The sequence below is a fragment of the Panicum hallii genome, chromosome 3 (genome assembly GCF_002211085.1).
Source record: "Panicum hallii strain FIL2 chromosome 3, PHallii_v3.1, whole genome shotgun sequence".
NCBI lineage: Eukaryota > Viridiplantae > Streptophyta > Magnoliopsida > Poales > Poaceae > Panicum > Panicum hallii.
Window position 1 is genome coordinate 61,133,765 of NC_038044.1, and position 22,175 is coordinate 61,155,939.

General features: G+C 47.6%; 2 protein-coding genes across 5 annotated transcripts; both read right to left on the reverse strand.

Moving 5' to 3' along the window:
* LOC112886420 (cytochrome P450 81D11-like) lies at positions 1–2,184 on the reverse strand. Its single transcript, XM_025952320.1, has 2 exons — positions 792–2,184; positions 1–686 (listed from the first exon to the last, which is right to left on the reverse strand). Exons 1-2 carry the CDS (start codon positions 1,710–1,712, stop codon positions 60–62), a joined length of 1,548 nt encoding a protein of 515 aa, XP_025808105.1. The 5' UTR covers positions 1,713–2,184; the 3' UTR covers positions 1–59.
* Positions 2,185–4,284: 2,100 nt separating this feature from the next.
* Positions 4,285–8,938, reverse strand: LOC112888036 (putative disease resistance protein At1g50180). Of its 4 annotated transcripts, none has more exons than XR_003227692.1 (5): positions 7,924–8,938; positions 5,333–7,470; positions 5,133–5,237; positions 4,911–5,011; positions 4,285–4,811 (listed from the first exon to the last, which is right to left on the reverse strand). XR_003227692.1 is itself a non-coding variant. In XM_025954369.1 (2 exons), the coding sequence occupies exons 1-2, from the start codon at positions 8,538–8,540 to the stop codon at positions 4,805–4,807; spliced, it is 624 nt and encodes a 207-aa protein (XP_025810154.1). In that variant the 5' UTR covers positions 8,541–8,938; the 3' UTR covers positions 4,285–4,804. The 4 variants fall into 4 exon arrangements, 1 of the variants encoding a protein (XP_025810154.1); XR_003227693.1 differs by having other exon boundaries at positions 5,133–5,240; XR_003227694.1 differs by having other exon boundaries at positions 5,133–5,254.
* Positions 8,939–22,175: the final 13,237 nt, after the last annotated feature.

Below are 22,175 nucleotides of genomic sequence, written 5' to 3' on the forward strand. Positions count from 1 at the left end.
ATCCAAAAGTCGATTATCTAGGTATTATCAAATTCTTTTTACTCTTCATCTCACCATGTTTATGTCCAAGCAGAAAGCATGCGCTCGACAAACTTCCGAGGCCGGCAGACAGCTGACAATGGCGTCGCCATGGGCATTGTCAACCCGATGCCTTCGGCCATGTCAATGGCACCGTCCTCACCAACGTCCCACTCAAAGCACTGCACGAGCGCCGCCAGCGTCAAGCTAACGAGACGCATCGCCAGCCCCTCGCCGGGACACCGCCTCCGTCCAAGCCCAAATGGCAGCAGGGGCGCGGTGACCGCGGTCACCGTGCCGGCGTCCAAGAACCTCCCGGGCCTGAACTCCTCGGGCGCATCCCAGAGTTCGGGATCCCGGTGGATCGCCCAAGCATTCACGAGGATCATCGTGCCACGGCGAACGTCGAACCCATCGACAGTGCAATCCTCCATGGCCTCATGCGCCGGGATGATCGGTGCGACGGGAAACAACCGGAGGGTCTCCTTGACCACGCATTGCAAATATGGGAGGTTCGTGATGTCCGACTCCTCCACCATCCTTGCGGTGCCCACATTGGCATCTACCTCAGCCCTCGCCTTCTGCATCGCTTCCGGGTGTGTTAGCAGCAGCGCCATGGCCCATTCGGTTGTTAGCGCCGACGTGTCGGTCCCGGCGGTGAGCAGTATCTGCAGATGCATCACCATTTGGTGGTTGCAATTATGTTACAATGGAGCAAACATCATGTTGGTGTCTCGAAGAACTTAGACTGTGACTGGAGAGAGACTACTCACCAAGACGATGCCTTTGATGACAGTGTCAGTGTAATACTCGGGATCAATTTCTTGCAGCGACAGGAGCTCGTCAACGATGCTTTTCTTCTCCGTGTCTCGGCCACTACCGTCGTCGTCGCGCCTTCGCCGTTGGTCCTCGACGAGGCCGCCGACGAACGCGTCGCGCGTCGCCTGAAGACGCACCAGCGCCGCGTCGACGCCGCGCAGGCGGTCCACCCAGCGCAGCGCCGGGAAGAAGTCCCCGATGCTGGGCGCGCCGCTCGCCGCGAACGTCTCCTCGACGATCTCCTGGAACCTGCGCACGTCGGCGCGGCGCGCGCGCTCCCCGGTGACCGCGCGCAGCATGACGTTGAGCACCAGCTCGAACAGCCTGGGCCGGAGCGCCACCGCGGCGCCGCCGCGGAGCAGGCTCCCGACGAGCGCGGCGACCTCGGCGCGGCGGCCGGCGGCCCGCGCGGCGAGGCGGGACGCCGAGAAGATCTCGGCGGCGAGGAACCGGCGCACGGCGCGCCAGTGCTCGCCGTGGGGCGCCCACACCACCATCGTGTACCCGTACCCGAGCCGCTCGCCCGCCAGCAGCCGCGGCCGGCCCGCCAGCGCGGCGTCGCGCGCGGTGAAGCACTCCTCGGCCGCGCCGTGCGTGGACACCAGCAGCGCCCGCCGCGCGCCCAGGCACAGGGACAGGAGCGGCGCCGCGCCCCCGCCCCCGGAGCCATGCGCGGCGGCGAGCGCGGCCAGCGAGCGGTGCAGCGGCTTGCCGAGCAGGTGGAGGTGGCCGAGCAGCGGGCGCGACGGCGGGCTCGGCGCGACGTTGCCGCGCCACCGACCACGTTTGGACAGGACGGCAGCAGCGACGAGCAGGGAGACGAAGGCGACGGCAAAGAGTAGTAGGGGAGCGTCGCCGCTCGCCACCGCGTCCATGTCTGGCGATCGCTAGGGACTCCCTGCGGCCACGTAGAGTGGACTCCACTGGGGTCGCGCGCGGCACCGTAGCTGGAGGAGATAGAAGGGGTGAGGAAGAAGGAGTGGGGGCAGAAGAGATCTTATCTAGAAGTCGTCTCTCTCAACATCAAGAAGTCCATGGCCCATGGGAGAGTTTAATCTCGCGATGAAGTCGGAGTAGCGAGAGGCCGGCCACCTGAGCTCAGCTAAGCATCGAAGGAGCGAGAGGTTGACGATGATTCCGTGAGGGAGGAAGCGTCTGCACGCGTACGGACTCTGCCAAGACGCCATTGGCTAGCTAGCTAGCTAGGCTGCGGTGCAGATACCTCCATTTTATTTCATCGTCGTCATCGAGCTCTAGTTTTCTTACACGTGGCGTTGATCTATTGATGGATCGGCTGATTTCCGAACAGTGCTGGGACCGGCGGCTAATCTTCTCCATTGCGACAAGCAGCTGATTTTCATTTCAGCGCTGCTAGCGCTGGACGTCGGATGGATGGGGCTCCGTTGTAACATTAAATAAAATATTTGAAATAGAAAAATTATAAGATAAGATTGCAAGATTGAAAAAATATGAAAAGAGTAGTTTAATGTAAACATCGAATTCCGAGGAAAAAAATTCTCACTGTTTCATGCAACATTTCCAAACAAAAATCTTGAGATTGAGCACAATAAAACATTAAAATACAGACACTGCAACATCAAAGATTAACAGATGAAACACCAAAAATTGACTATTGCAACATTCGCACATATCTACAGCACTTGCAACATTCAAAAATCTCTAGTGTAACATCATGAGGTACCCATTTGCAACATCTTAAAATCTCTACTGCAATATAATGAGATACCTATTGCAACATCACCGCTGGGTGCTCCTCTGCCGCAGCCTTCGCTCCTCCTCTGCAACCTCCCGGAGCTGCCCACCATGGCCGCCGCCGGCGCTCATCCGGCGGCCGGCGTGGCTTGCCCATAGCGAGGGAGCGGCGACCGGGGCACGGGAAGGCGCGGGGGAGCGGCAGCTCGGCCCCCCCCCCCCCCGCCCCGCCCCGCCTGCTGCCCCACCGCCCAGAGCTACCCGCCATGGCTGCTGCCTAGAGGTACTCCGGCGCAGCGGCGCGGCAGGAGGACTGGAGGAGGGTGAGTGGAGTGGGACCGACACTCAGAAGGAGAGGACCCGGCACGCCACGGCCGCGGCACTCCCGCGCGCCACGGCTGGCCATGCCGCGCGTCGTCACTGCCCTCCTGCTCCTCCTAGCCGCCGTCGCAGGTGGACCTCTCGGCGCCCTTGCGCCACGGCGGCGTCCAGATGGTGAGGTCGCCACCACCACCCCTAGAGCGCCCACGTGAAGCGGAGGCGTGCAGACAGAGTGAAGGAGGTGGAGCCGAGAAGGAGGATGGCGGCGCTCAGGGAGGACGGGGTTCGACGGCGCAACGGATGAGAGAGGGAGGGGCGCGTCTTTCTAGAACCAGCGAGGTGTTTGATTTTTTCGTTCGCTCCGACATCCATCTCTTAGCATTTCCGTTTTTTTTTCTTCAAAAGGATCTCAAGATCGCGATAGTTTGAAGATGCGATCAGTAATCGTTAGTTCAATGATTGACCAGCATGGGTTGGGCCCGGGGAAAGGTTACGTTACCTTGTAATGGACGAGTGTTTTTTTAGTTTCTAATATTTTCTATTAACTAATATAATTAATATGACAAAATAGGTGCCTGATTGCCCTGCATGGCAATGTAGAGAATCTTGATTGAAGTTACAAAAATTTGACATATAACAAAACTAAAACATACCGCATTATTTTGAAAGGGAAGGAGTAATGATGATGTAAGCATTACCAAGGCAAATACTAAATGTACTTAACAGAATGTCCTACGCGATTGCAGTTATGGTTTCCTTATAGGTACCTACGAGAGAGAAGAAAGGTATGCAAATGGAACAAGAGTGACGTTGTTTTGGCTTTTCTGAATATATAAGTTTTCTATCTAGATATACGTTATGTCTAAGTATTTAGAAGAAAAGCAAAAATGACCTATACTGTAAAATATAATGGAGTGAGTACAATACAATTGTCTGATAACATGTACTTGTTTGGGAATACAATACTATTTTGGAAAGCTATACTTGGTTTCTGGATGATTATATTACCACACAACTACATCTACATGTTGGCCCAAGCAGAAAACAGCGTATCAAAGTCAGGAGGGAAAAGTGTGGAGCTATCGATTTTGGGGAAAACTCTGGAATCTCTCTATGTCTATTCCTTGTTTGATTGGTATACATACATATACATTCTAATGGGCTGGGCCCATTACACACACATGGCCCAACAAAAAGAAAGCTATGCAGAGGGGGCACGAAGGAAACCGATAGAGGGAAGAGATGAATTGTTAGGCTTAGGCATATACAAGGCTGATGACAGCTGATGGGCGTGTGGAAGATTCAAGTGGCTAGCGCATACAATACAACTCTGATGTCCTCTGCAATCGTCCGCAACATAGCAAATTCACAATCTTGCGCTGAGTGACGGCAGAATCCATGGTGGAGTAGAGCAACAATGAATCCTACTCTCTAGGTTATACTCTCTCCATTTCAAATTATAGGTTGTTTTGATTTTTTCTAAGTACATAAATTTTTCTAAGTACATAAGCAGAGAACAAAACATTACTAACAGAGAAGCTATCTTATGCTCATAGGGATGACCTATATATGCTGCCTTTACTGTCACATTATGAGCTCCGAACTAACCCTGAATATTCACGAAATGAAGTAGACAACTTGAATTCTGATGGACGACCAAATGTGAAGTCCCGGTTTTCATCAGAAAAACGCAATTTATTTTGCTCTCTGTTTCTTCTTGCGTTGTCCGTCATCAAGTGAGGCAGTGAGGCTGCATCCTCTGTAAAACCATGCCTGTCGTCACACAGTCACCCATCCAAGTTTTAGGCACTACTAAATCATGACTCCCAGTTTGCAGATAGCCAGATTGCACGTCTCCACCGCCTGCCACAATTCCCTATCTCCTCAGCATTCCTATAGCTCTTTGTCACCACCATCACCACATTTGACCAGCTTACACCCTGAAAACACAAAGTAATCCTCAGTTTCCAAATGCTCTAGAGAAAAGCAGCACAAGGCATATTTAAAGGATCATGTGTTTTCTATATCTAATCCACCACCTAGGGAACGAAATTTTAGATCGACGGCGAAATCAACTGAAGCTCTTTGTGTTGCTCAAGCTCTGTGTGCTGAGTATGGACCCCGACAATAATGAGCTGTGCTGCCATAGTATGCATGCAACTGGATCAGTAAAACATACTACGTATAAGGTACAAAAGTGCAGGTGCATTGTGTATGAGGGCAATCATAAAGATCATTCCATCCAGAACTGTCAAGCTTACAAAAACTTGGAGTCACAATCACATATGACTGAGCGATGCTATTATGATTCAAATTGAAATTTCTGGTGTTGCGTCTCCGTGGCTGGCCTTCTTCATCGGTGGATCCTGCTAGAATTTGGAACCTAATCAGATAGACAAATAAATAAAAGGAAGTACTATACCAAGCAGAAGGGCTGGATGGGAGCCACGAAGCGTTGTACCTCTTGATCTTGGACAGGTGAGAGATTTTCCTCATCCATCACTTCTTCACTTAAACATCTGGTTTCTATTCTTGTAGCGTGAGCGACCGATGATTTCAAGGGTGGGAGTCTTGGGATGGACGGCTTGAATCGCGTTCCTCAGCGCAGCCTCCGCTTCGTCTACCTCCGCATCAGATTTGCCATCGTACTCATCGTACTGCATAAAGAATTGAGCTGTATGAAGGGAAGGCGGATGTTCCAAGCCAAGAGTGTCACAGCCATAGCTGCCATCCTTGAAGGCCCACACAAATATTGTAGATGAGATTTTTTCCAGGCTGGGCATCACGGTCGGTGCTGCTCTGCGCTCATCCGTCTTCTCATAACCAAAGGGAATATCATCTCTTCCATTCGAGATATGAAGTGAAACACTCGAGTCCTCTTTGCTGGGCAGAAACTTGAGCATTGAATTGAACATATCGAGGCATCTCAACTTCTGGAAGTAGCCGTTACCAGCAATATTGCTTATTGTTACTGTGGAGTATATTGTTAGGCTGAGATCAAGGAGCTCTGGCAACCTACCAAGGGATTCTAGGTCCTGCTCATCCATAGCATCCACATTCAGGTACAAGGTAGTGATGTTGGGAAGACGCGAGGGGTTAATGCAAGAGGGCAGCGTAGAGAACTTGATGTTGGGCATAGACAAAACTCGCAAATGGGGCGAGAGCACAAAGCCCGCTGCTTCCCACTTGGCTGTATCAACATCCATTCTGAAAATAAATCTGAGATGCTGGATCTTTTGCAGATTGCATAGAGACTCTACCAAATCTGTCTGCATGCTCTCATCCATTCTATCATCATACCCACCAAGAACCATCCTGAATACCCTAAGTTCTCTCAGTCTGCCCAATTCCTTTACAAACTGCCTCACATCCCTGTCATGGACATGGACATAGAGTAACACATCCAACTCCTCCAGGGACATCAGCTTCCCAACCCAGTCTGCCCCTACTATCAAATCGGTGGCACGTAGGCATACCAACTGTGTGAGATGGTCCAAGGTAGACAAACGGAGTCTCGTGTGAGTAGTATTTGTCAAGTCTAATGTTTGCAGAAACTTTAGAGCTCCTACTCCTTTTAAGAACTCATCATCAATTCTTGAACGTCTTAAGCTGAGATACCTCAAATGAAGTAAATAACCAAGATGCTCAAGTTTGATACATCCGCATAACTCCAGAGCAAGCACATGTATAAGTTTAAAGCCCAAAAGTGAAAGTGACTTATCAGAACGACAATTAAAGGCAACAAATGACCTCACTGTAGGCATGCCCGCATGTTTAGCCTACTCCCACGAGGTTCTATCTTGGTAGGCTAACCTGCGTATGCTTTTTTTGTGACAATTTGCTTTCGTTGGTGTCCACTGTGCCTTCATCATTACTTGCTATGGTGACAAAGTTTTCTTCACGTGATAAAGAACGGATAAGATCAAGTATCATATCATGAACACGGCAACCGACTATGCTGCCATACATGATACCTTTGGACCCCTCTCCTTGAATCATGCTTCTATTAATGAGATCATTAAAGTATTCCTCTCCGATCTCAAATAATGAACTTGCCCGTTGCTTCTCATGGATAAAACCTTCGGCTACCCACATACTTATCAGACGATTTTTTCAATTAATTAATCTTCAGGGAACACATTTGGGTACAATAAGCAAGTCCTTAGATGAGGAGGCAGGTCATAGTAGCTATAAGACAATATCCTCCTAGTATTCTCTACATGCCGGTTATCTTTATGGCCAAAACCAATAGAGCTGTACACCACAGACCATTCCTCCATTGGTTTACCCACCAACAAAGTAGCCATTGTGATGATAGCTAACGGTACACCATCACATTTCTTTAGAAAGTTGTCAGATAACTCATCCATTTTGTTATCAAGACATTTTCCTTGAGAACCAAATATCCTTGTGTAGAATAACTTTTTGGAGTTGTCATATGAAAGCGGTTGTAGCTTGTAAACCTCACCGGCTTCTATGGCAACATCAAATTTACGAGTAGTTGTAATTATTGCACTTCCACAGTTATTCTCAATAAGAGCCAATTTGATTATTTCCCAAGATCGTGGCTCCCATATATCATGAATAACAAGGAAATACCTATTTCACATTAAAGTGCAGGTACATGAGTTACTAGATCTGCCTGGAACATCTATAAAAGCAAGAAGCGTTCAAAAATAATAGTTATAAAAAAGTGTTCGCACCAACAGGTATAAGTTATGTCCTGATTCGAAATCTTTCTGACTGGCCAGCCATTAATTGATGATAGATAAAATATCAGTAGCAAGTTCATAACCCTCCAGGAAAGATATGTATTTACTGATTGAAGTTTAGTTCTGAATTCATAATGTTTGAGCAGTAACTTGTGATAAAATTGTTAAGTGCACTACTATTCTGAAAGTTTAGCTAAATCATGTTTAGTAGGAGAATACTTGACTACATGTCTTATATATGTTAACTAAACAAAAAAAAAAACCTCGAACATGTATGACTGCAAAGGAAAATTAAAACACTTCTTAATGTAAACTGTTGGGCCGGGTGGCTGATGAGTACCTCTTGTTCTCAAGGAATTCTCGGAGTTCACGGATGAGCAGATCTGCACCTCTTCCAGTGTTATGGATGTTCTCATACTGTTTTTTGTCAAGATCAAAGAGAATGTCCTTCAAAACTTTCGCCAAGTCAGGATTCCGGCCAACTGAAACGAATGCCTTGAAATAATAGTGTGATTTAATCTTGTCATATGATGCTTTAGCAAGAGTGGTCTTGCCCAATCCTCCAACTCCGGCAATTGAAACCATCTTCATGATCTTGTTGTCGGACACGCCATCCTCTTGGGATGACGACGTCAGCATGGATATGACCTTGTCCATTGATTCATTGATGCCGATGAGCTGTGTCACTTCTTTGTACATAGCTGCAAGGCGAGGATTGATGGTCGACGTCGTTGCGGCGGGCTTGGCCAGCGCCTTGTCAACTTTGTACCTGGCATGACGCTCAGCCACCTCCTGGAGCTGCTTCTTGATGCCTTCGATGGCGCCAGCAATGTCACGGCGAGCCTTGGTGCTGCTGAAGAGGTTGCCCATCTTGTTCATGGCGCGTTTGAGCCTGCTCGGGTCGGCGGGCTCGCGGCCCTCGACACGCGCGAGGAAGGTGTCGAGGAGATCCTCCATGTCGTAGGATGCCTCCCTGACCTCCCGTGTCCAAACCTTGACCTGCTCGTCGATCTGGTCCCACGGAACTTGTGCCACCTTGCGGAGCAAGGTGTGGACGCTCTCCAGCTCCAGTGAGAGAGACCGGATTTGCTCCTTGACTCCCTTCTACAGCTTGTACTCATCTTGAAGCAGCTGTAGCAGCTTGGGGGCGAGGTTGCCCATGCCCCCTGTCATCAGATCCATGACGGCGAGCTCTCAAGCTTAACCACTCTTACCTATCTGCTTCCTTGTTGTGCAGGTCTGGTGTGGATGGAAGTGCTTGCTGTGCGTGTGACAAGAGGGCGGGCTGAGGAGTTGGGTTTTCAGGACAGATGTATTGCTTTTCAGGACGTATTGCATGCTTTTCCCTGCTGGAACGAACTGAAAAAGAAGACAACATCATGATCAGGCAGACTGACGGAGCAGCAATATCAATCAATTGTGATTTACAAATCGAATCAGCCGCCAGCACCACTCACCACGTTTAGTGGTCTTTGTGGAGTTTTTTTTTTTAGAAAAGTGCAAGAACCCACTTGCAAGTCATGGGGGTTTTCCAAAGCCCACCTGAAAGTGGTTCTTGTGTGGTTTGTTACAATCCCCAGCTGCGAGTTTTATAAGTTTTCATATCCCAGCTTTTCGAAAGGCCATCAAGCTTTGAGCATCAAATATAGCTCTCTTTTTTGGCTCCCAACTTAGATCCAACTTAGTCTCTCTTTTTTTTAGCTCTCTTTTTTGATTGTTCGGCACAAATCACTAGGATTTCAATTCAAAAGGGGTAAATACGAAAATAAATCCAATAGCAATGCCTTAAAAGGATACAAGAATAAATAAGAGAATTGCAGTATGTTACGATCCATGTCGAATTACAAGGTACCTAAGCCACGGTGGACATGCAGCACCTGAAGCCACAATACTAGGCTAGACGAGAGCTATACCGGATGGTCAAACTAACCAAGGGGAATATGAAATAAATTAAATTGTATGTGGTAGACTGCGATAAATTCCCAAACAACTAGGATCGCTTAGCTCCCAAACTTACTGCATGGGGCACAAGGATCTGCTTTCTTTTTTGAAATAATGGGGATGGGGGAACAAGGATAACCAGAGCAAGAAGAAACGGAGCTGGATGGTCCCCCAGAAGCAGAGTTTATGCAGTGCAACTGAACACGACCGGCTGCTTAACAAGCACTTTGTTCACCGCTAGATATAAAGAATAGACTTTCGGCACCATGATGCAAGAGTGCTACCTAATCACTTAAAAATAGCTGGGTAATTGAACAAAAAGTGAAAACAGAAAAAATAATGGAGGGACTTTTTAATATAATTATTCAATAAGTAAATAACATTAGGAAAAATAAGGATTGGACTTGGAGTTTAGGTGATGATGGACAATCAGAGTCGGACTGATATGAGAGTATGAGTTTGATCTTGCTGGGCATTGCTTCAGATGTCAATGTGTCACCGGTCAAGTGGGTTGCGAGATTCAGATGCAGAGCGACGGGTGTATCGTCGCTTGGTTGAATAATAGGCGTGACTATAACCAATAAAACACAAAGAACGGGAAAAAGTTTCCAAATAACTCCAAATAGAGGACCAACATATATGCATGTAACAGTTATAAAAAAAAGTTGGTGTTGGTTTCATATTTTTTTCTGATTTAAAATGAATTGTTTCATGATTTTTTTTTATACATTAGAATTCTTTCAATCTTCAGCAAATGGAAAGCCAGCTTTAAAACCAACAAAACCAAAATTTTCTGGTTTCCACAATTGGATAGTGCTCTGTTTCGGTTTTGTAATTAATTAGAGTTGAAAATCATACTATCACGCTGGTTCAAGGGTATAGTGACCTAAAAATCAGGCATATAGTGACCTAGATGCAGTAGGTTAAACGTTAATCATAATATTGATATACTATACTCTCTACTCTCTAGTCTACTACGAGGAATTGAGGACTGACGATTTGCGAATGAGAAGCGGAACAAAGCTTGCCTTTGCCGTGTCGAACACGGGCTGCCGGTGCTGTTGAGGCAAGAATCTGTGGGACTGTGAGCAAGCTTGCCCCAGCTTGCTGCGCGACAGCGCCCTCCCGCGGTCGCCGCTGTGCCGCCCGGTCGTGGCGGCTGGCGCCCTGCCAGGCTGCCACTGCCGTCATGCGGAAGTGCCACCTGTGCCCAGTGCTCCCGCCGCAGCCGGGTGCCGGCCATGGCCAGCCGCCCGGGCCTGCTGCCGCGCCGCCGGCCAGTGCGGCGTGCGGCGATGTTGGCTGGCGGCTTCGCTGGGTGCGGCCGGCAGGCACACCCCTTCGGCCCTTGCCGCTCGGGCCGTCGCGCTTCCGGGCGGCTGTCCGCCCGGACTCGATAGCGGCGGCTCCTGCTGCTAGGTGTTGGGTTGGGCTGCTGGGCCTACGGAGGAAGAAGATGCTGACGAGTTGGCGGCGCTAATGGGTGGTTGGGCTGCTCTTTTCCTCCCTTCAAACCCCAATACACTTTTGTATTGTGCCGACCCAAAGTCGCAAAATCCTTCCTCTTCCTCTTAACTCTTCTTGCTCCTATTAGTCACAATACAAAAAAAAATCATTTGGGAAAATTTAGAGATGGAAATCAGCTCCAGCAAACTACCAATCTTTTCCCCGATACTATTTTTTTTCTTTGCAACTACCAAAAACTTAGCTCCTCTCCCTTTAATGTAGGAGATGCAAGCCTTTTCCCTATTGACGGTTAGTTTTGGAGATTGGTTTTTGATGGTTTGCTGTTGAAGTTATCATAAAAAACACAAAAATATCTGTGTGGGGGGGGGGGGGGGAGACTATTTTGATAATAGGGTATAAATAATCGGCTGGAGATATTCACTTTGACGTCTAAATAGAATTTATCCAGTTTTATAACCCTTTGTTATCCAAATGAGCACCTACATATTAATTGTTTTACATAAATTTTAATAAATAAGAAAATGTAAGAAATATGCAAATGTGCGGGCTCACTTGATGGTGGGTTGTGCTATAATTGCATTTTTGCCGGAGTTACAATTTGAATTTTTTTCCACATTGACAAAACAAAACCCGTGAACTATATATAATTACTAGTATTTGCTGCATGATACTATTTTTACATTGATTTCTCTTTATGTAAGTTTTTCAATTGGGCTTAGATTTTACATGTAAAGAGATGTCATCATCTATTTATTAATAATTGTGCCAAATTTCCATGCACCTTTAGAGATGTATTTTATGGCTGTTATCACTAAAACTAGGTAGATAGGCTGCCTAGTAAATTTGTACCTTTTGTTTTAACTCTACAAATTGTGTGCTAACTTCATTTTTATAATATAGTAGACATTGGACAATGTGATACCCAATATTATGAAATGTAGTTAACTATTTTTTGCGGTCATTTTTTCTATGTACTTACCTATCCCGAAAGTTAGTATAATATGCTCCCTAATTCCAAAATTAAGCATGAAAATTTTTGGAATATTATGTTTTCAGAACATATTCACAAATATTAGTACAACAAACAACCTCACTACAATGTTGATGATTCCATAGTAATTAAACCTAGAAGCACAACTTGTACTTGGAGGAAAAAACAAAAGTTGTATTAGAGCGTGAGTTTACTTAATGTAATAGTTTTTTTAAGAGAAGGAAGCTATATTACTCAGAACAAGTGTTATATTCATGAGCAATAATCTGCTCAACACAGCTAGGCGATCTGAACCTCCACACCGCCGAGTGTTTGGTTCTTTTCGCAAGCTGCACCAGCTCATGTCCGGCCCTATTGCGCTCCCTTCCCGTGGGAACAAACTCCCAATGCGAGATTGCATGTCCTGCTTCCAATGCTTCTTCCAGGATGAAACGCAGGGATGATCTTTCTCCATTCCTCTTGCCAAAGAGATTCTTCAGGAATATGCAGTCCGACTCGAGGACGATACCACCCGTGCACCATTCCGACGCCAGCACGAGACCTTCCTTGCATGCCATTGCTTCCAGCTCTTCCGCATCCCCACCCCGTGCAATGTACTTCCACGCCGTGAACACTACCGAGCCGCCTTCCCCAGAATGAGCGTCGAAAGCGCCATCCACATTGACCTTGATACGACCCGGATCCGGGGCCTCCCAGCGAATCTCCATTGCGTCCTGCAACCAAAGAGTCAACAACAGCATGCTTACCTTTGGGGTCGAACTCCTCTCGCTGTCTGACCGAGCACAACTCCAGCCAGTACTTCTGCAGGAATCTTACTGAACCAACAATGGAGAGCTTCTCCGTGTCATGAGTAATATTATTCCATACTTGCCATGATCTCCAAAGTAACAACAGCACTCTTGCCCCCATATCAGTTCCAATTCTGTCAATCAGGCCTGGCAAGCCCAAGTGAATGAGCTGTAAGAAATCCTCTTCTTTCGGCAGCTCCCAAACCTGCCGCATGGCTGCACGTAGGTTCCTCCTCCCTGCCGCAGATAGAACAAGTACCTGACCCTGTAGCTTCCTGGATTTCTTATTAACCTCCGTGGCGAGCCCATCGTTAGCTACCCTCTGTTGTAACCTTGGATCGGCTAATGCGCGATTAGATCAGAAGATACTCTGTGCAGTTGATTCGATCGAGCAACAGAGAGGGAAAGAGAGAGAGAGAGAGACACGGGAAGGGCACAAGTATACCTTCGTGTCCTAAGGCGGCGGCTGACGCGGACGTGCCCGCCATGGTGGTGTAGTGCGGGAGATCGCGGTGGTCGAGCCGTAGGCGTTCGTGGACTCGGGGTCGAGGCTGGGGCGCCGAAGATGGCCGGAGTGGAGCTTCCCGCCGCTACCGCGCGTAAGCTAGATCGGCTAGGGTTTAACTGTAGGTGGGGTGGCGGCGGCCGGTGATTCTGGTGATCCGAGCCGCTGGCCCCCACCTGTCCTTTTATAGCGCGGCGCGACGGGAGCCCACCAGCTAGAGATCAGCTGGGACGCCCCCGATCAGGGCGCAGAGGTGAGCTGGCCCATCGGGCCCGTTAGGATCCGATGGTCCAGGGAGATCAATTCTAACAGTCTCCCCCTTGATCTCACCCTGTACTATTCTTTTACTTTTACTTTTTCGCGTTTCGTCATAGATTTGTGTATAGAGCATGCCTCATCGTCACGATGATCTGTCGATAGATTTAGCAGCTACAATTCACGCTTCCATTCAGAGACGGATTCTTTAAACTTTTGGGCCCTTTTAGTCCGAAGATCACAAGCTATCCCTTAGCCCCATGCCGGCTACGTGTTCCTTAAACACGCTGGGTGGTAAGCCTTTCGTTAGCGGATCCGCAAGCATTTTCACTGTGCTTATATGCGATTTATAATCTGATCTCGGACTTTATCTTTCACAACATAATACTTTATATCTATGTGTTTGGCAGCACCACTTGTCTTGTTGTTGTGAGCATACATTACTGCGGACTCATTATCGCAGTACAGCTGTAATGGTTTAGATATATCATCAACCATTCTCAGACCGGGTACGAACTTCCTTAGCCAGTTCACCTGCCCTGTAGCCTCATAACATGCAACAAACTCGGCATACATTGTGGACGATGTAGTGACGGTTTGTTTGCAACTTTTCCACGATATTGCTCCCCCGGCAAGGGTGAACACATATCCAGACGTGGATTTTCTATCATCTCCTGCATAATCGGAGTCTGAGTATCCTACGATACGCAGAGATTCTGTTTTTCTGTATGTTAACATAAGGCCTTTTGTTCCTTGCAAATAGCGCAGAACTTTCTTTACTAACTTCCAGTGTTCTGGTCCTGGATTACTCTGGAATCTGCCAAGCAACCCGGTAACGTAAGCTATATCAGGGCGTGTGCACACTTGTGCATACTGTAAGCTTCCTACAGCAGAAGCATATGGTCCCATTTTCATTTGATCGATTTCATATTGAGTCTTGGGGCATTGAAATTCCCCATATTTGTCGCCCTTAACTATAGGTGCAGGTGAGGCACTGCATTTATGCATGTTGAATTTCTTTAGGACCTTTTCTATATATGTCTTTTGAGACAGTCCTAATACCCCTTTCAATCTGTCTCGATGAATCTCGATTCTTAGAACGAATCTTGCTTCACCAAGATCTTTCATCTCGAAATGCGAGGATAAAACTTTTTCGTTTCTAGTAGCAGACTGACATCACTACTTGCCAGTAGAATATCGTCCACATACAGGATTAGAAAGACATAATTCCCATTCTTGAACTTTGCGTAAACGCAATTATCCTCGACATTTTCTTTAAACCCGAATTCTTTTATTGTTTTATCGAACTTCAAGTACCACTGTCTTGAAGCTTGCTTCAGCCCATAAATCGATTTCTTCAGACGGCATCCTAATTTTTCTTTACCTTCCACGACAAAACCTTTCGGCTGTGCCATGTAGACGGTTTCATCTAAATCCCCGTTCAGGAATGCTGTCTTCACATCCATCTGATGTAATTCTAGATTATAATGGGCTATAAGAGCCATTATGATTATGAAAGAATCTTTACATGAGACCGGTGAAAAAGTCTCGTTATAATCAATTCCTTCTCTTTGTGTGTAACTTTTTGCCACGAGTCGTGCTTTAAATTTATCTATATTCCCTTGGGAGTCATATTTGGTTTTGTAAACCTATTTGCAGCCTACTGTTTTGGCTCCTTTAGGAATTTCCTCTAAGTCCCACACTTTGTTGGTACTCATCGATTTTATTTCATCTTCTATGGCATCAAGCCATTTCGACGAGTGTTCACTTCTCATGGTTTCTTCAAATGAAGTGGGATCATCCTCCATTTGAATTTCTTCGCTATTATAGACTTTATAGTCATCAGAAATAGCGCGCTTCCTTGTTCTTTGAGGTCTCCCATGAGGCTGAGCCTGCGGTGCCTCATCTATTTGGGGCTGCTGTTGCTCCTCTTCTTGTGCGGCAATGGGCTCGTCAGGAGCCTGATGAATAGGATCCACTTCCTCATTCATCGTTACCACAGAAGGAGCCACTACAGGTGTTGGCATCGCAGTGACTTGCGCTGGTGGCGCAGACACAGCGGGCAGCGGGAAGAAAGATTCCTGAATCACGGGATTGGGTATATACAACCGCTTCTCCTCAAGATCAATCTTCCTTGCTGTGCCGCTCCCCCGAATCATTTGATCTTCAAGGAAGACTGCGTGTCTCGTTTCTACAAATTTTATAGATCTTTCTGGGCAGTAGAAATGAAAACCCTTTGACCTTTCTAGATAGCCAATAAAATGACAAGATACTGTTTTGGAATCTAGTTTTGCAATGGTCGGGTTAAATACTTTTGCTTCAGCAGGACTCCCCCACACCCGCAGGTGATTCAGTGAGGATACTCTACCTGTCCACATCTCATACGGCGTTTTCGGCACCGATTTATTTGGAATTTTATTGAGAATATGAATGGCGGTTTTCAGAGCCTCCATCCATAAACTCACTGGCAATGTAGAGTAACTGATCATGCTTCGCACCATATCCATCAGGGTACGATTGCGTCTTTCAGCCACTCCGTTCTGCTGAGGTTCGCCCGGCATCGAGTACTGGGCTACTATGCCTTGCTCCATCAGGAACTTCACAAACGGTCCTGGGACTTGGCCATATTGGGTATGTCGACCGTAGTATTCCCCTCCACGATCGGATCTTACGATTTTAATCTTTAAATCGTGTTGATTTTCTACTTCGGCCTTGAATATTTTAAATTTATCCAAAGCCTCCGATCTTTCTTTGATTGGATAAATGTATCCATAACGGGAATAATCGTCTGTGAATATTATGAACGAGTCATAACCATCCACACTCTTTACATTAAACGGACCACAGATATCTGCGTGAATTATTTCTAATATACCTGTGCTCCTTTTAGCATTTTTCTTTATTTTCTTAACGAATTTGCCTTTTATGCATTCAATGCATTGTTCTAAGTCGGAGAACTCTAATGGAGGAAGAATTTCGTTTTTAATTAATCTCTCTATTCTCCCCCTCGAAATATGGCCTAAACGACAGTGCTATAATTTCGACGACGCATCTTGAGTTCTTTTCCGTTTTCTATTTGCGAGTGTAGACGAGAATACATTCGCATTATTATCGCATACGGAATTGACACTTTCGCGTAACGATATCAAATAAAGATCATTTTTTCTGAATGCAATGGAAATAACTGTATCATTACATTCGATCAAACACCTGCCATCTCCAAACAGACAGGAATAACCATCTTTGTCCAGGCGAGACACACTAATTAAGTTTCTGTGTAAAGACGGTACATATAAAACATCCCTAAGGACTATAGTGAAGCCAGTATCGAGTTCCAAATGAATGTCTCCCACTGCTTCAACGTCTGCCTGAGCTCCATTTGCCACTTTAACTTGCTTTTCGCTTCTTTAAGTGGTTCTCATCGAATGGAATCCCTGCAATGAATTTGCAACATGAACAGTTGCTCCTGAATCAATCCACCAAGTGGTTTTTGAATATTCTATATACAAGGATTCATTTACAAAAGAAATAATGTTCTCACCTCTCTTTTCCATGATCATCTTTAGATATTTGTGACAGTTCTTCTTGTAGTGTCCCTTTTCCTTGCAGTAGAGGCATTGGTCCTTATCAACTAGAACCTGTCCTTCTTGAGGTCTGTGTTGTTGAGAGCTTTTTCCTTTAGAGGAGGATGAAGAAGAAGATGAAAAATGTCCTTTAAAGTTGGCATGCTTCTTCTTGTTCACATAGTTTAAGGATCCGCCAGTGGTGAACCTTATCCTTTCCTCCTCTTGAACACACATCACAATAGTCTTTTCTATATCCCAAGTTTGTGGTTGGGTGTTGTAATTGACAACAAAAGTGTCAAATTCTTTTGGCAACGAAGCAAAAACCAGATGGACAATGTGATCCTCCTTGAAGGCAAGGTCCAATGACTTAAGCTTGTTGTTCTGGTTGACCATGCGATGAATGTGTTCTCTAATGCCACCGCCAGTGTATCTTTCTGATTGTTTAATCAACTGGGTTGCATAAGTCTTTGAAGAACCAGTGTACTGGTTCTTTAATTTTTCAAGATACTCTATGATAGTGGCACAATCTGGAATGGAGCCCATAATTGCAGGCTCAATCGTGTTCTTTACCACTGCCAAGCACTTCTTGTTGGCAGGAAACCATTTTGCATAAAGCCTCTCATAGTCTGCTCTTGCTTTCTTATAAGCAAGCTCTGTTTGCTTCCAAGAAGCATCTGTGTCTGTGTCCTGTCTCTCAGGAGGCACAGGCTCTGTGGGAGTCGGTGTAGCTAAGACCCAATTCAATTCACCCATGATGAAATAGAGGTCCAGCTTTCTGTACCATTCATTGTAATTGTCTCCCTTTAATATAGGAATATCGCTGATGGAAATCATCATTGATAATCCTCCTAAAAAATATTCATGAGTGGTGAAAACATTAAAATAAAGTTAAATAAATTATTGCATATGTATAAATACGACGTTGGTCATAAATTAAAATATGCAATAACCTTGTGTATTAAATCTAAAACACCGTTGGGCAGAGTTAGAGTTAATACATGAAAATTATCTATGAAAAATTAAGGCATAATCTCTGTTGTATTAAATCTAGAATACCGTTGGGCATAAATAGAAATAATACATGAAAATGTCTATTAAAGGTAATGCATTAGAAATTGCAATATTGTCACTTGTTAACGTTGGTCAAAGGGTAACAATATTACAAGTCAGAAAAATATCTATTTGCCTTGAAGAATTTAAATTATCCCGTTGGTTCAAATTTAAATTACAAGACAAGTAAACAGTAGCATATGAAACTTATTCAAACTTTGCAGCGGAAAACTGTAAATCTCTCAAAAAAGTGTCTTAATTTATCTTGTATCAGCAGTGCATCAATGTTCTATCAAGTTTGAATTTGAAATGCATCAAATTCAAACAAATTCTATTGGAAAATTACTTCTGGAAATTGAAAAATGATGCACAGTGCTTTCTGTTGTAAACAGCCGAGCCGGCCCACTCCTTCCGCGAGGCCCAGCATAAAGCCGGGCTCACGCGCGCGCGCCTGCTAAGGCCCGGCCCACGTCCCCTCGCGCACCCCCGCGCGGGTGCTCGCGCTTTCAGGCGAGACAACCTGGGCCCGGACCGCCTTTTTCCCTTCCCGCCTGGGCCAAAAGAGGCCCGGTAGCGCGCGGATCGACCTCGACCATCCGATCACGATCGACGGCCGCGCGCGCGTCTCGGCGGACAAAAACCCCTCGCCGTCCCGCCTCCGAAAAACCCTAGCTCACTCCTTCCCTTTCCCCCGACGCCTGCTTCTTCTCCACCCCGAGCGAGAGTGAGAGCACGGCGACCGGCGGCGACCGAGCGGCGCCACGGCGAGCCCCCTCACCGGCGCGCGCGTCCACCGCAAGGTGAGTGCGCGGCCGTCGAGGGGCTTCACCGTGGTGCCCGGATCTGTGGCGCGGCGAGCGGCCTTACGGCGTGCTCGCACGGCCTCTGTCCGCGCGAGGCGCAAGGCCTCGCGGGATCTGGTCGGCGCGCCAGCGTCCCGCGCACGCCGACGGTGGGCGGCGCAAGGAAGACCAGGTAAGTTCTCATTTGACCGTCGCCCCTCTTCTGTGTGTGGTCTAAGGTTAGGGTTAGGATCACGGGGTGTGCTCTGGGAATCTATCTTGGATCTTTTCTGGGGTTCTTTTCCTCTTAATCTTCCAACGCTAATCAACGCAATTAGCTAAGGCGACTGATACCAATGTTGTAACCTTGGATCGGCTAATGCACGATTAGATCAGAAGATACTCTGTGCAATTGACTTGATCGAGCAACAGAGAGGGAAAGAGAGAGAGAGAGAGAGAGACAGGGGAAGGGCACAAGTATACCTTCGTGCCCTAAGGTGGCGGCTGACGCAGACGTGCCCGCCATGGTGGTGTAGTGCGGGAGATCGCGGTGGTCGAGCCGTAGGCGTTCGTGGACTCGGGGTCGAGGCACGGGCGCCGAAGATGGCCGGAGTGGAGCTTCCCGCCGCTACCGCGCGCAAGCTAGATCGGCTAGGGTTTAACTGTAGGTGGGGTGGCGGCGGCCGGTGATTCTTGTGATCCGAGCCGCTGGCCCCCACCTGTCCTTTTATAGCGCGGCGCGACGGGGGCCCACCAGCTAGAGATCAGCTGGGACGCCCCCGATCAGGGCGCAGAGGTGAGCTGGCCCATCAGGCCTGTTGGGATCCGATGGTCCAGGGAGATAAATTCTAACACCCTCCACCCAAAAATAAGAACTATATGGGGGATTGGCAGCTTCCAAAACGCCTTCCATACAGGGCTGCCGTGCGGGCGTGCTGCAGACGCTTGTCCCCGCACCCCCCCTGCATCCTTTAGTCCTTTCCCAAGTCAGTACGCGCTATGTACCGAGTATAACTCATTCTCCTCATAGTGCCATGCGGCAAAGTCCTCTGCAGCTTTAGTCGGCAGCCTGATATTAAGGATAGCACCCGCGTCATGGGGACGCATAACTTCTCTGACGACTCCTTCCTTCCACTCCATCCTGTTCTGATCAATAAGCTAAGCGACCCACTTTAAACGATTAGGCCGAAGCTTCCCACCAGGACTCCGCGACCAAGGTCGAGGGATCCAAGGGTCTCTCCAAATCCTAACCCTTTCCCCTGACCCTATTCTCCAGCACACGCCTCTCTTTACAAGCTCCAAGCCGTGAACAAGGCTTTCCATGTCTGGGACTGAGCTACGGGAAAGCTGTGTCGATAAGATTACCGTTTGGATAGTACATAGCTTTCAACACACTCGCACACAAGCTATCGGGCCTCTCCACGAGTCGCCATGCCTGCCTCCCAAGCAATGCTTGATTAAACAACTTGAGATCACGGAAGCCCAATCCGCCTTGTCCTCTTGTGTAAACTTGTCCTAAGAAATCCAATGTGTCTTTCGAGTACCAGCAAGCTCACCCCACCAGTACTTCCCGATACACCTTTCCAGCGCCTGGTGAACAGAAGCCGGGAGTAGAAACACGCTCATGACGTACACCGGGATGGCTTGTGCCACCGATTTGATCAGGGTTTCCTTCCCAGCAGCTGATAAGAATTTTTCCTCCCACGCATTACATCGTTGGGTCATCCTCTTAGAAATAGTCCGGAATCTATCCGGCCCCATTCTCCCTTCCGGGGTTGGTAATCCCAGGTACTTAGCTTCAAAAGTTACTTAGTGCACGTTCAGCTGCTCCTTGACAGACCTGATCACCTCCATATACTGATTCTCGTTGAACAGGATTGAACACTTGTCGAAATTGACCATCTCTCCTGTTGCACGGCAATATGTTGCAAGGGCGTTCTTCACCTGACCGGCCTGAGCTGACGATGCCCGAAAGAAAAGCAAAATGTCATCGGCAAATAGTAAACTCATAATCTCCGGGGCTCGCCTACAGATCTTGATGCCCTCCATAGCTCCTGCTGCCGCGTCCCTGCGCAAGATCCTAGACAGCCCATCAGCAACAAAGAGGAAAAGATACGGCGAAAGTGGATCACCTTGCCGTAAACCACGTGTAGGCCGGAACATGTCCAAAGGGACACCATTGAAGCGAACTGTGTAGCGTACAGCGGTGACACAGGCCATCACCCATTGTACCCAACGACTATGAAAGCCCAGCTTCACAAGAACTTGTTATAGGTAATTCCAGTCCACACCATCGTACGCCTTAGCGAGGTCCAGCTTGTACGCACAGAAATTTCTCCTACCCCCCGCATTCTGCTGAATGGCGTGAATACACTCAAGCAATGAGAATATAATCAGTAACTAAGCGTCCCGGAATGAAAGTACTCTGGTTCTCCGAGACAAGATCCTCCAAGAGAGAGCGCAACCTGTTCACCAAACATTTAGACACTACCTTATAGACCACATTACACAGGCTAATGGGCCTATAATCCTTCTGTTGGAGTAATGGGCTTGGCCCATTCATTCCATTGCATTAAAAGAATTTAAAGCCCACTATTAATGCTAGGGAATCAATACTTAATTCCGTACCGGGAATTGAGGAGAATCTCAACCGACTTAAAAGGTGGACTTCGTGTACACCACTTGAGAAGCCGGTAAGAGGAGTACGGTGAACCACACGCGCGCGCGCGCTCGCTCGCCTCGCCGAGCCGTGGGCGAGGCGAGGCGAGGCGAGGCGGTGCGGTGCCGTCATAAAGAGCATTAAAACAGAGAGTTAATGTCGATACTAATGACTCTTCAGGAGACCTCTCCCTTCTCCCTCAGCTGCTTTCTGCCTTCCCCACCGCTAGCACTGCGCGCACAGGTCTAGCGAGAGCAGGGCCTCCGGAACCTCTGCTCGCTGAAGGTCCTACACGGGACGCGGGCAATTAGGTTTTTGGGGAGCGTCTTGACGCGACTGCTCGCTCCTTGAACGACTCCTTCGTCTACTTCCCGGCGTAACCGCTCGTGCGAACGACTACTTCGTCTACTTCCCGGCGTAACCGTTCGTGGGACTGCACTGCGAACACCTTCCTGCATCGACTTAGTTCGGCTACTTCAAGCAAGGCCAGTCGAATAGCATGTCTATTCCAGCTGGTAACGGCGCAACCGGTGCCCCCGGCACTGGTCCCGCCTTGGGGTACATACTAAACCTATTCTGGTTTAATTA

Coding starts and splice junctions, on each gene's coding strand:
- LOC112886420 (XM_025952320.1), bottom strand. CDS start 1,712: ATGGACGCGGTGGCGAGCGGCGACGCTCCCCTACTACTCTTTGCCGTC. Junction 687..791: donor TCATCAAAGGCATCGTCTTG/GTGAGTAGTCTC, acceptor ATGCATCTGCAG/ATACTGCTCACCGCCGGGAC.
- LOC112888036 (XM_025954369.1), bottom strand. CDS start 8,540: ATGGAGGATCTCCTCGACACCTTCCTCGCGCGTGTCGAGGGCCGCGAG.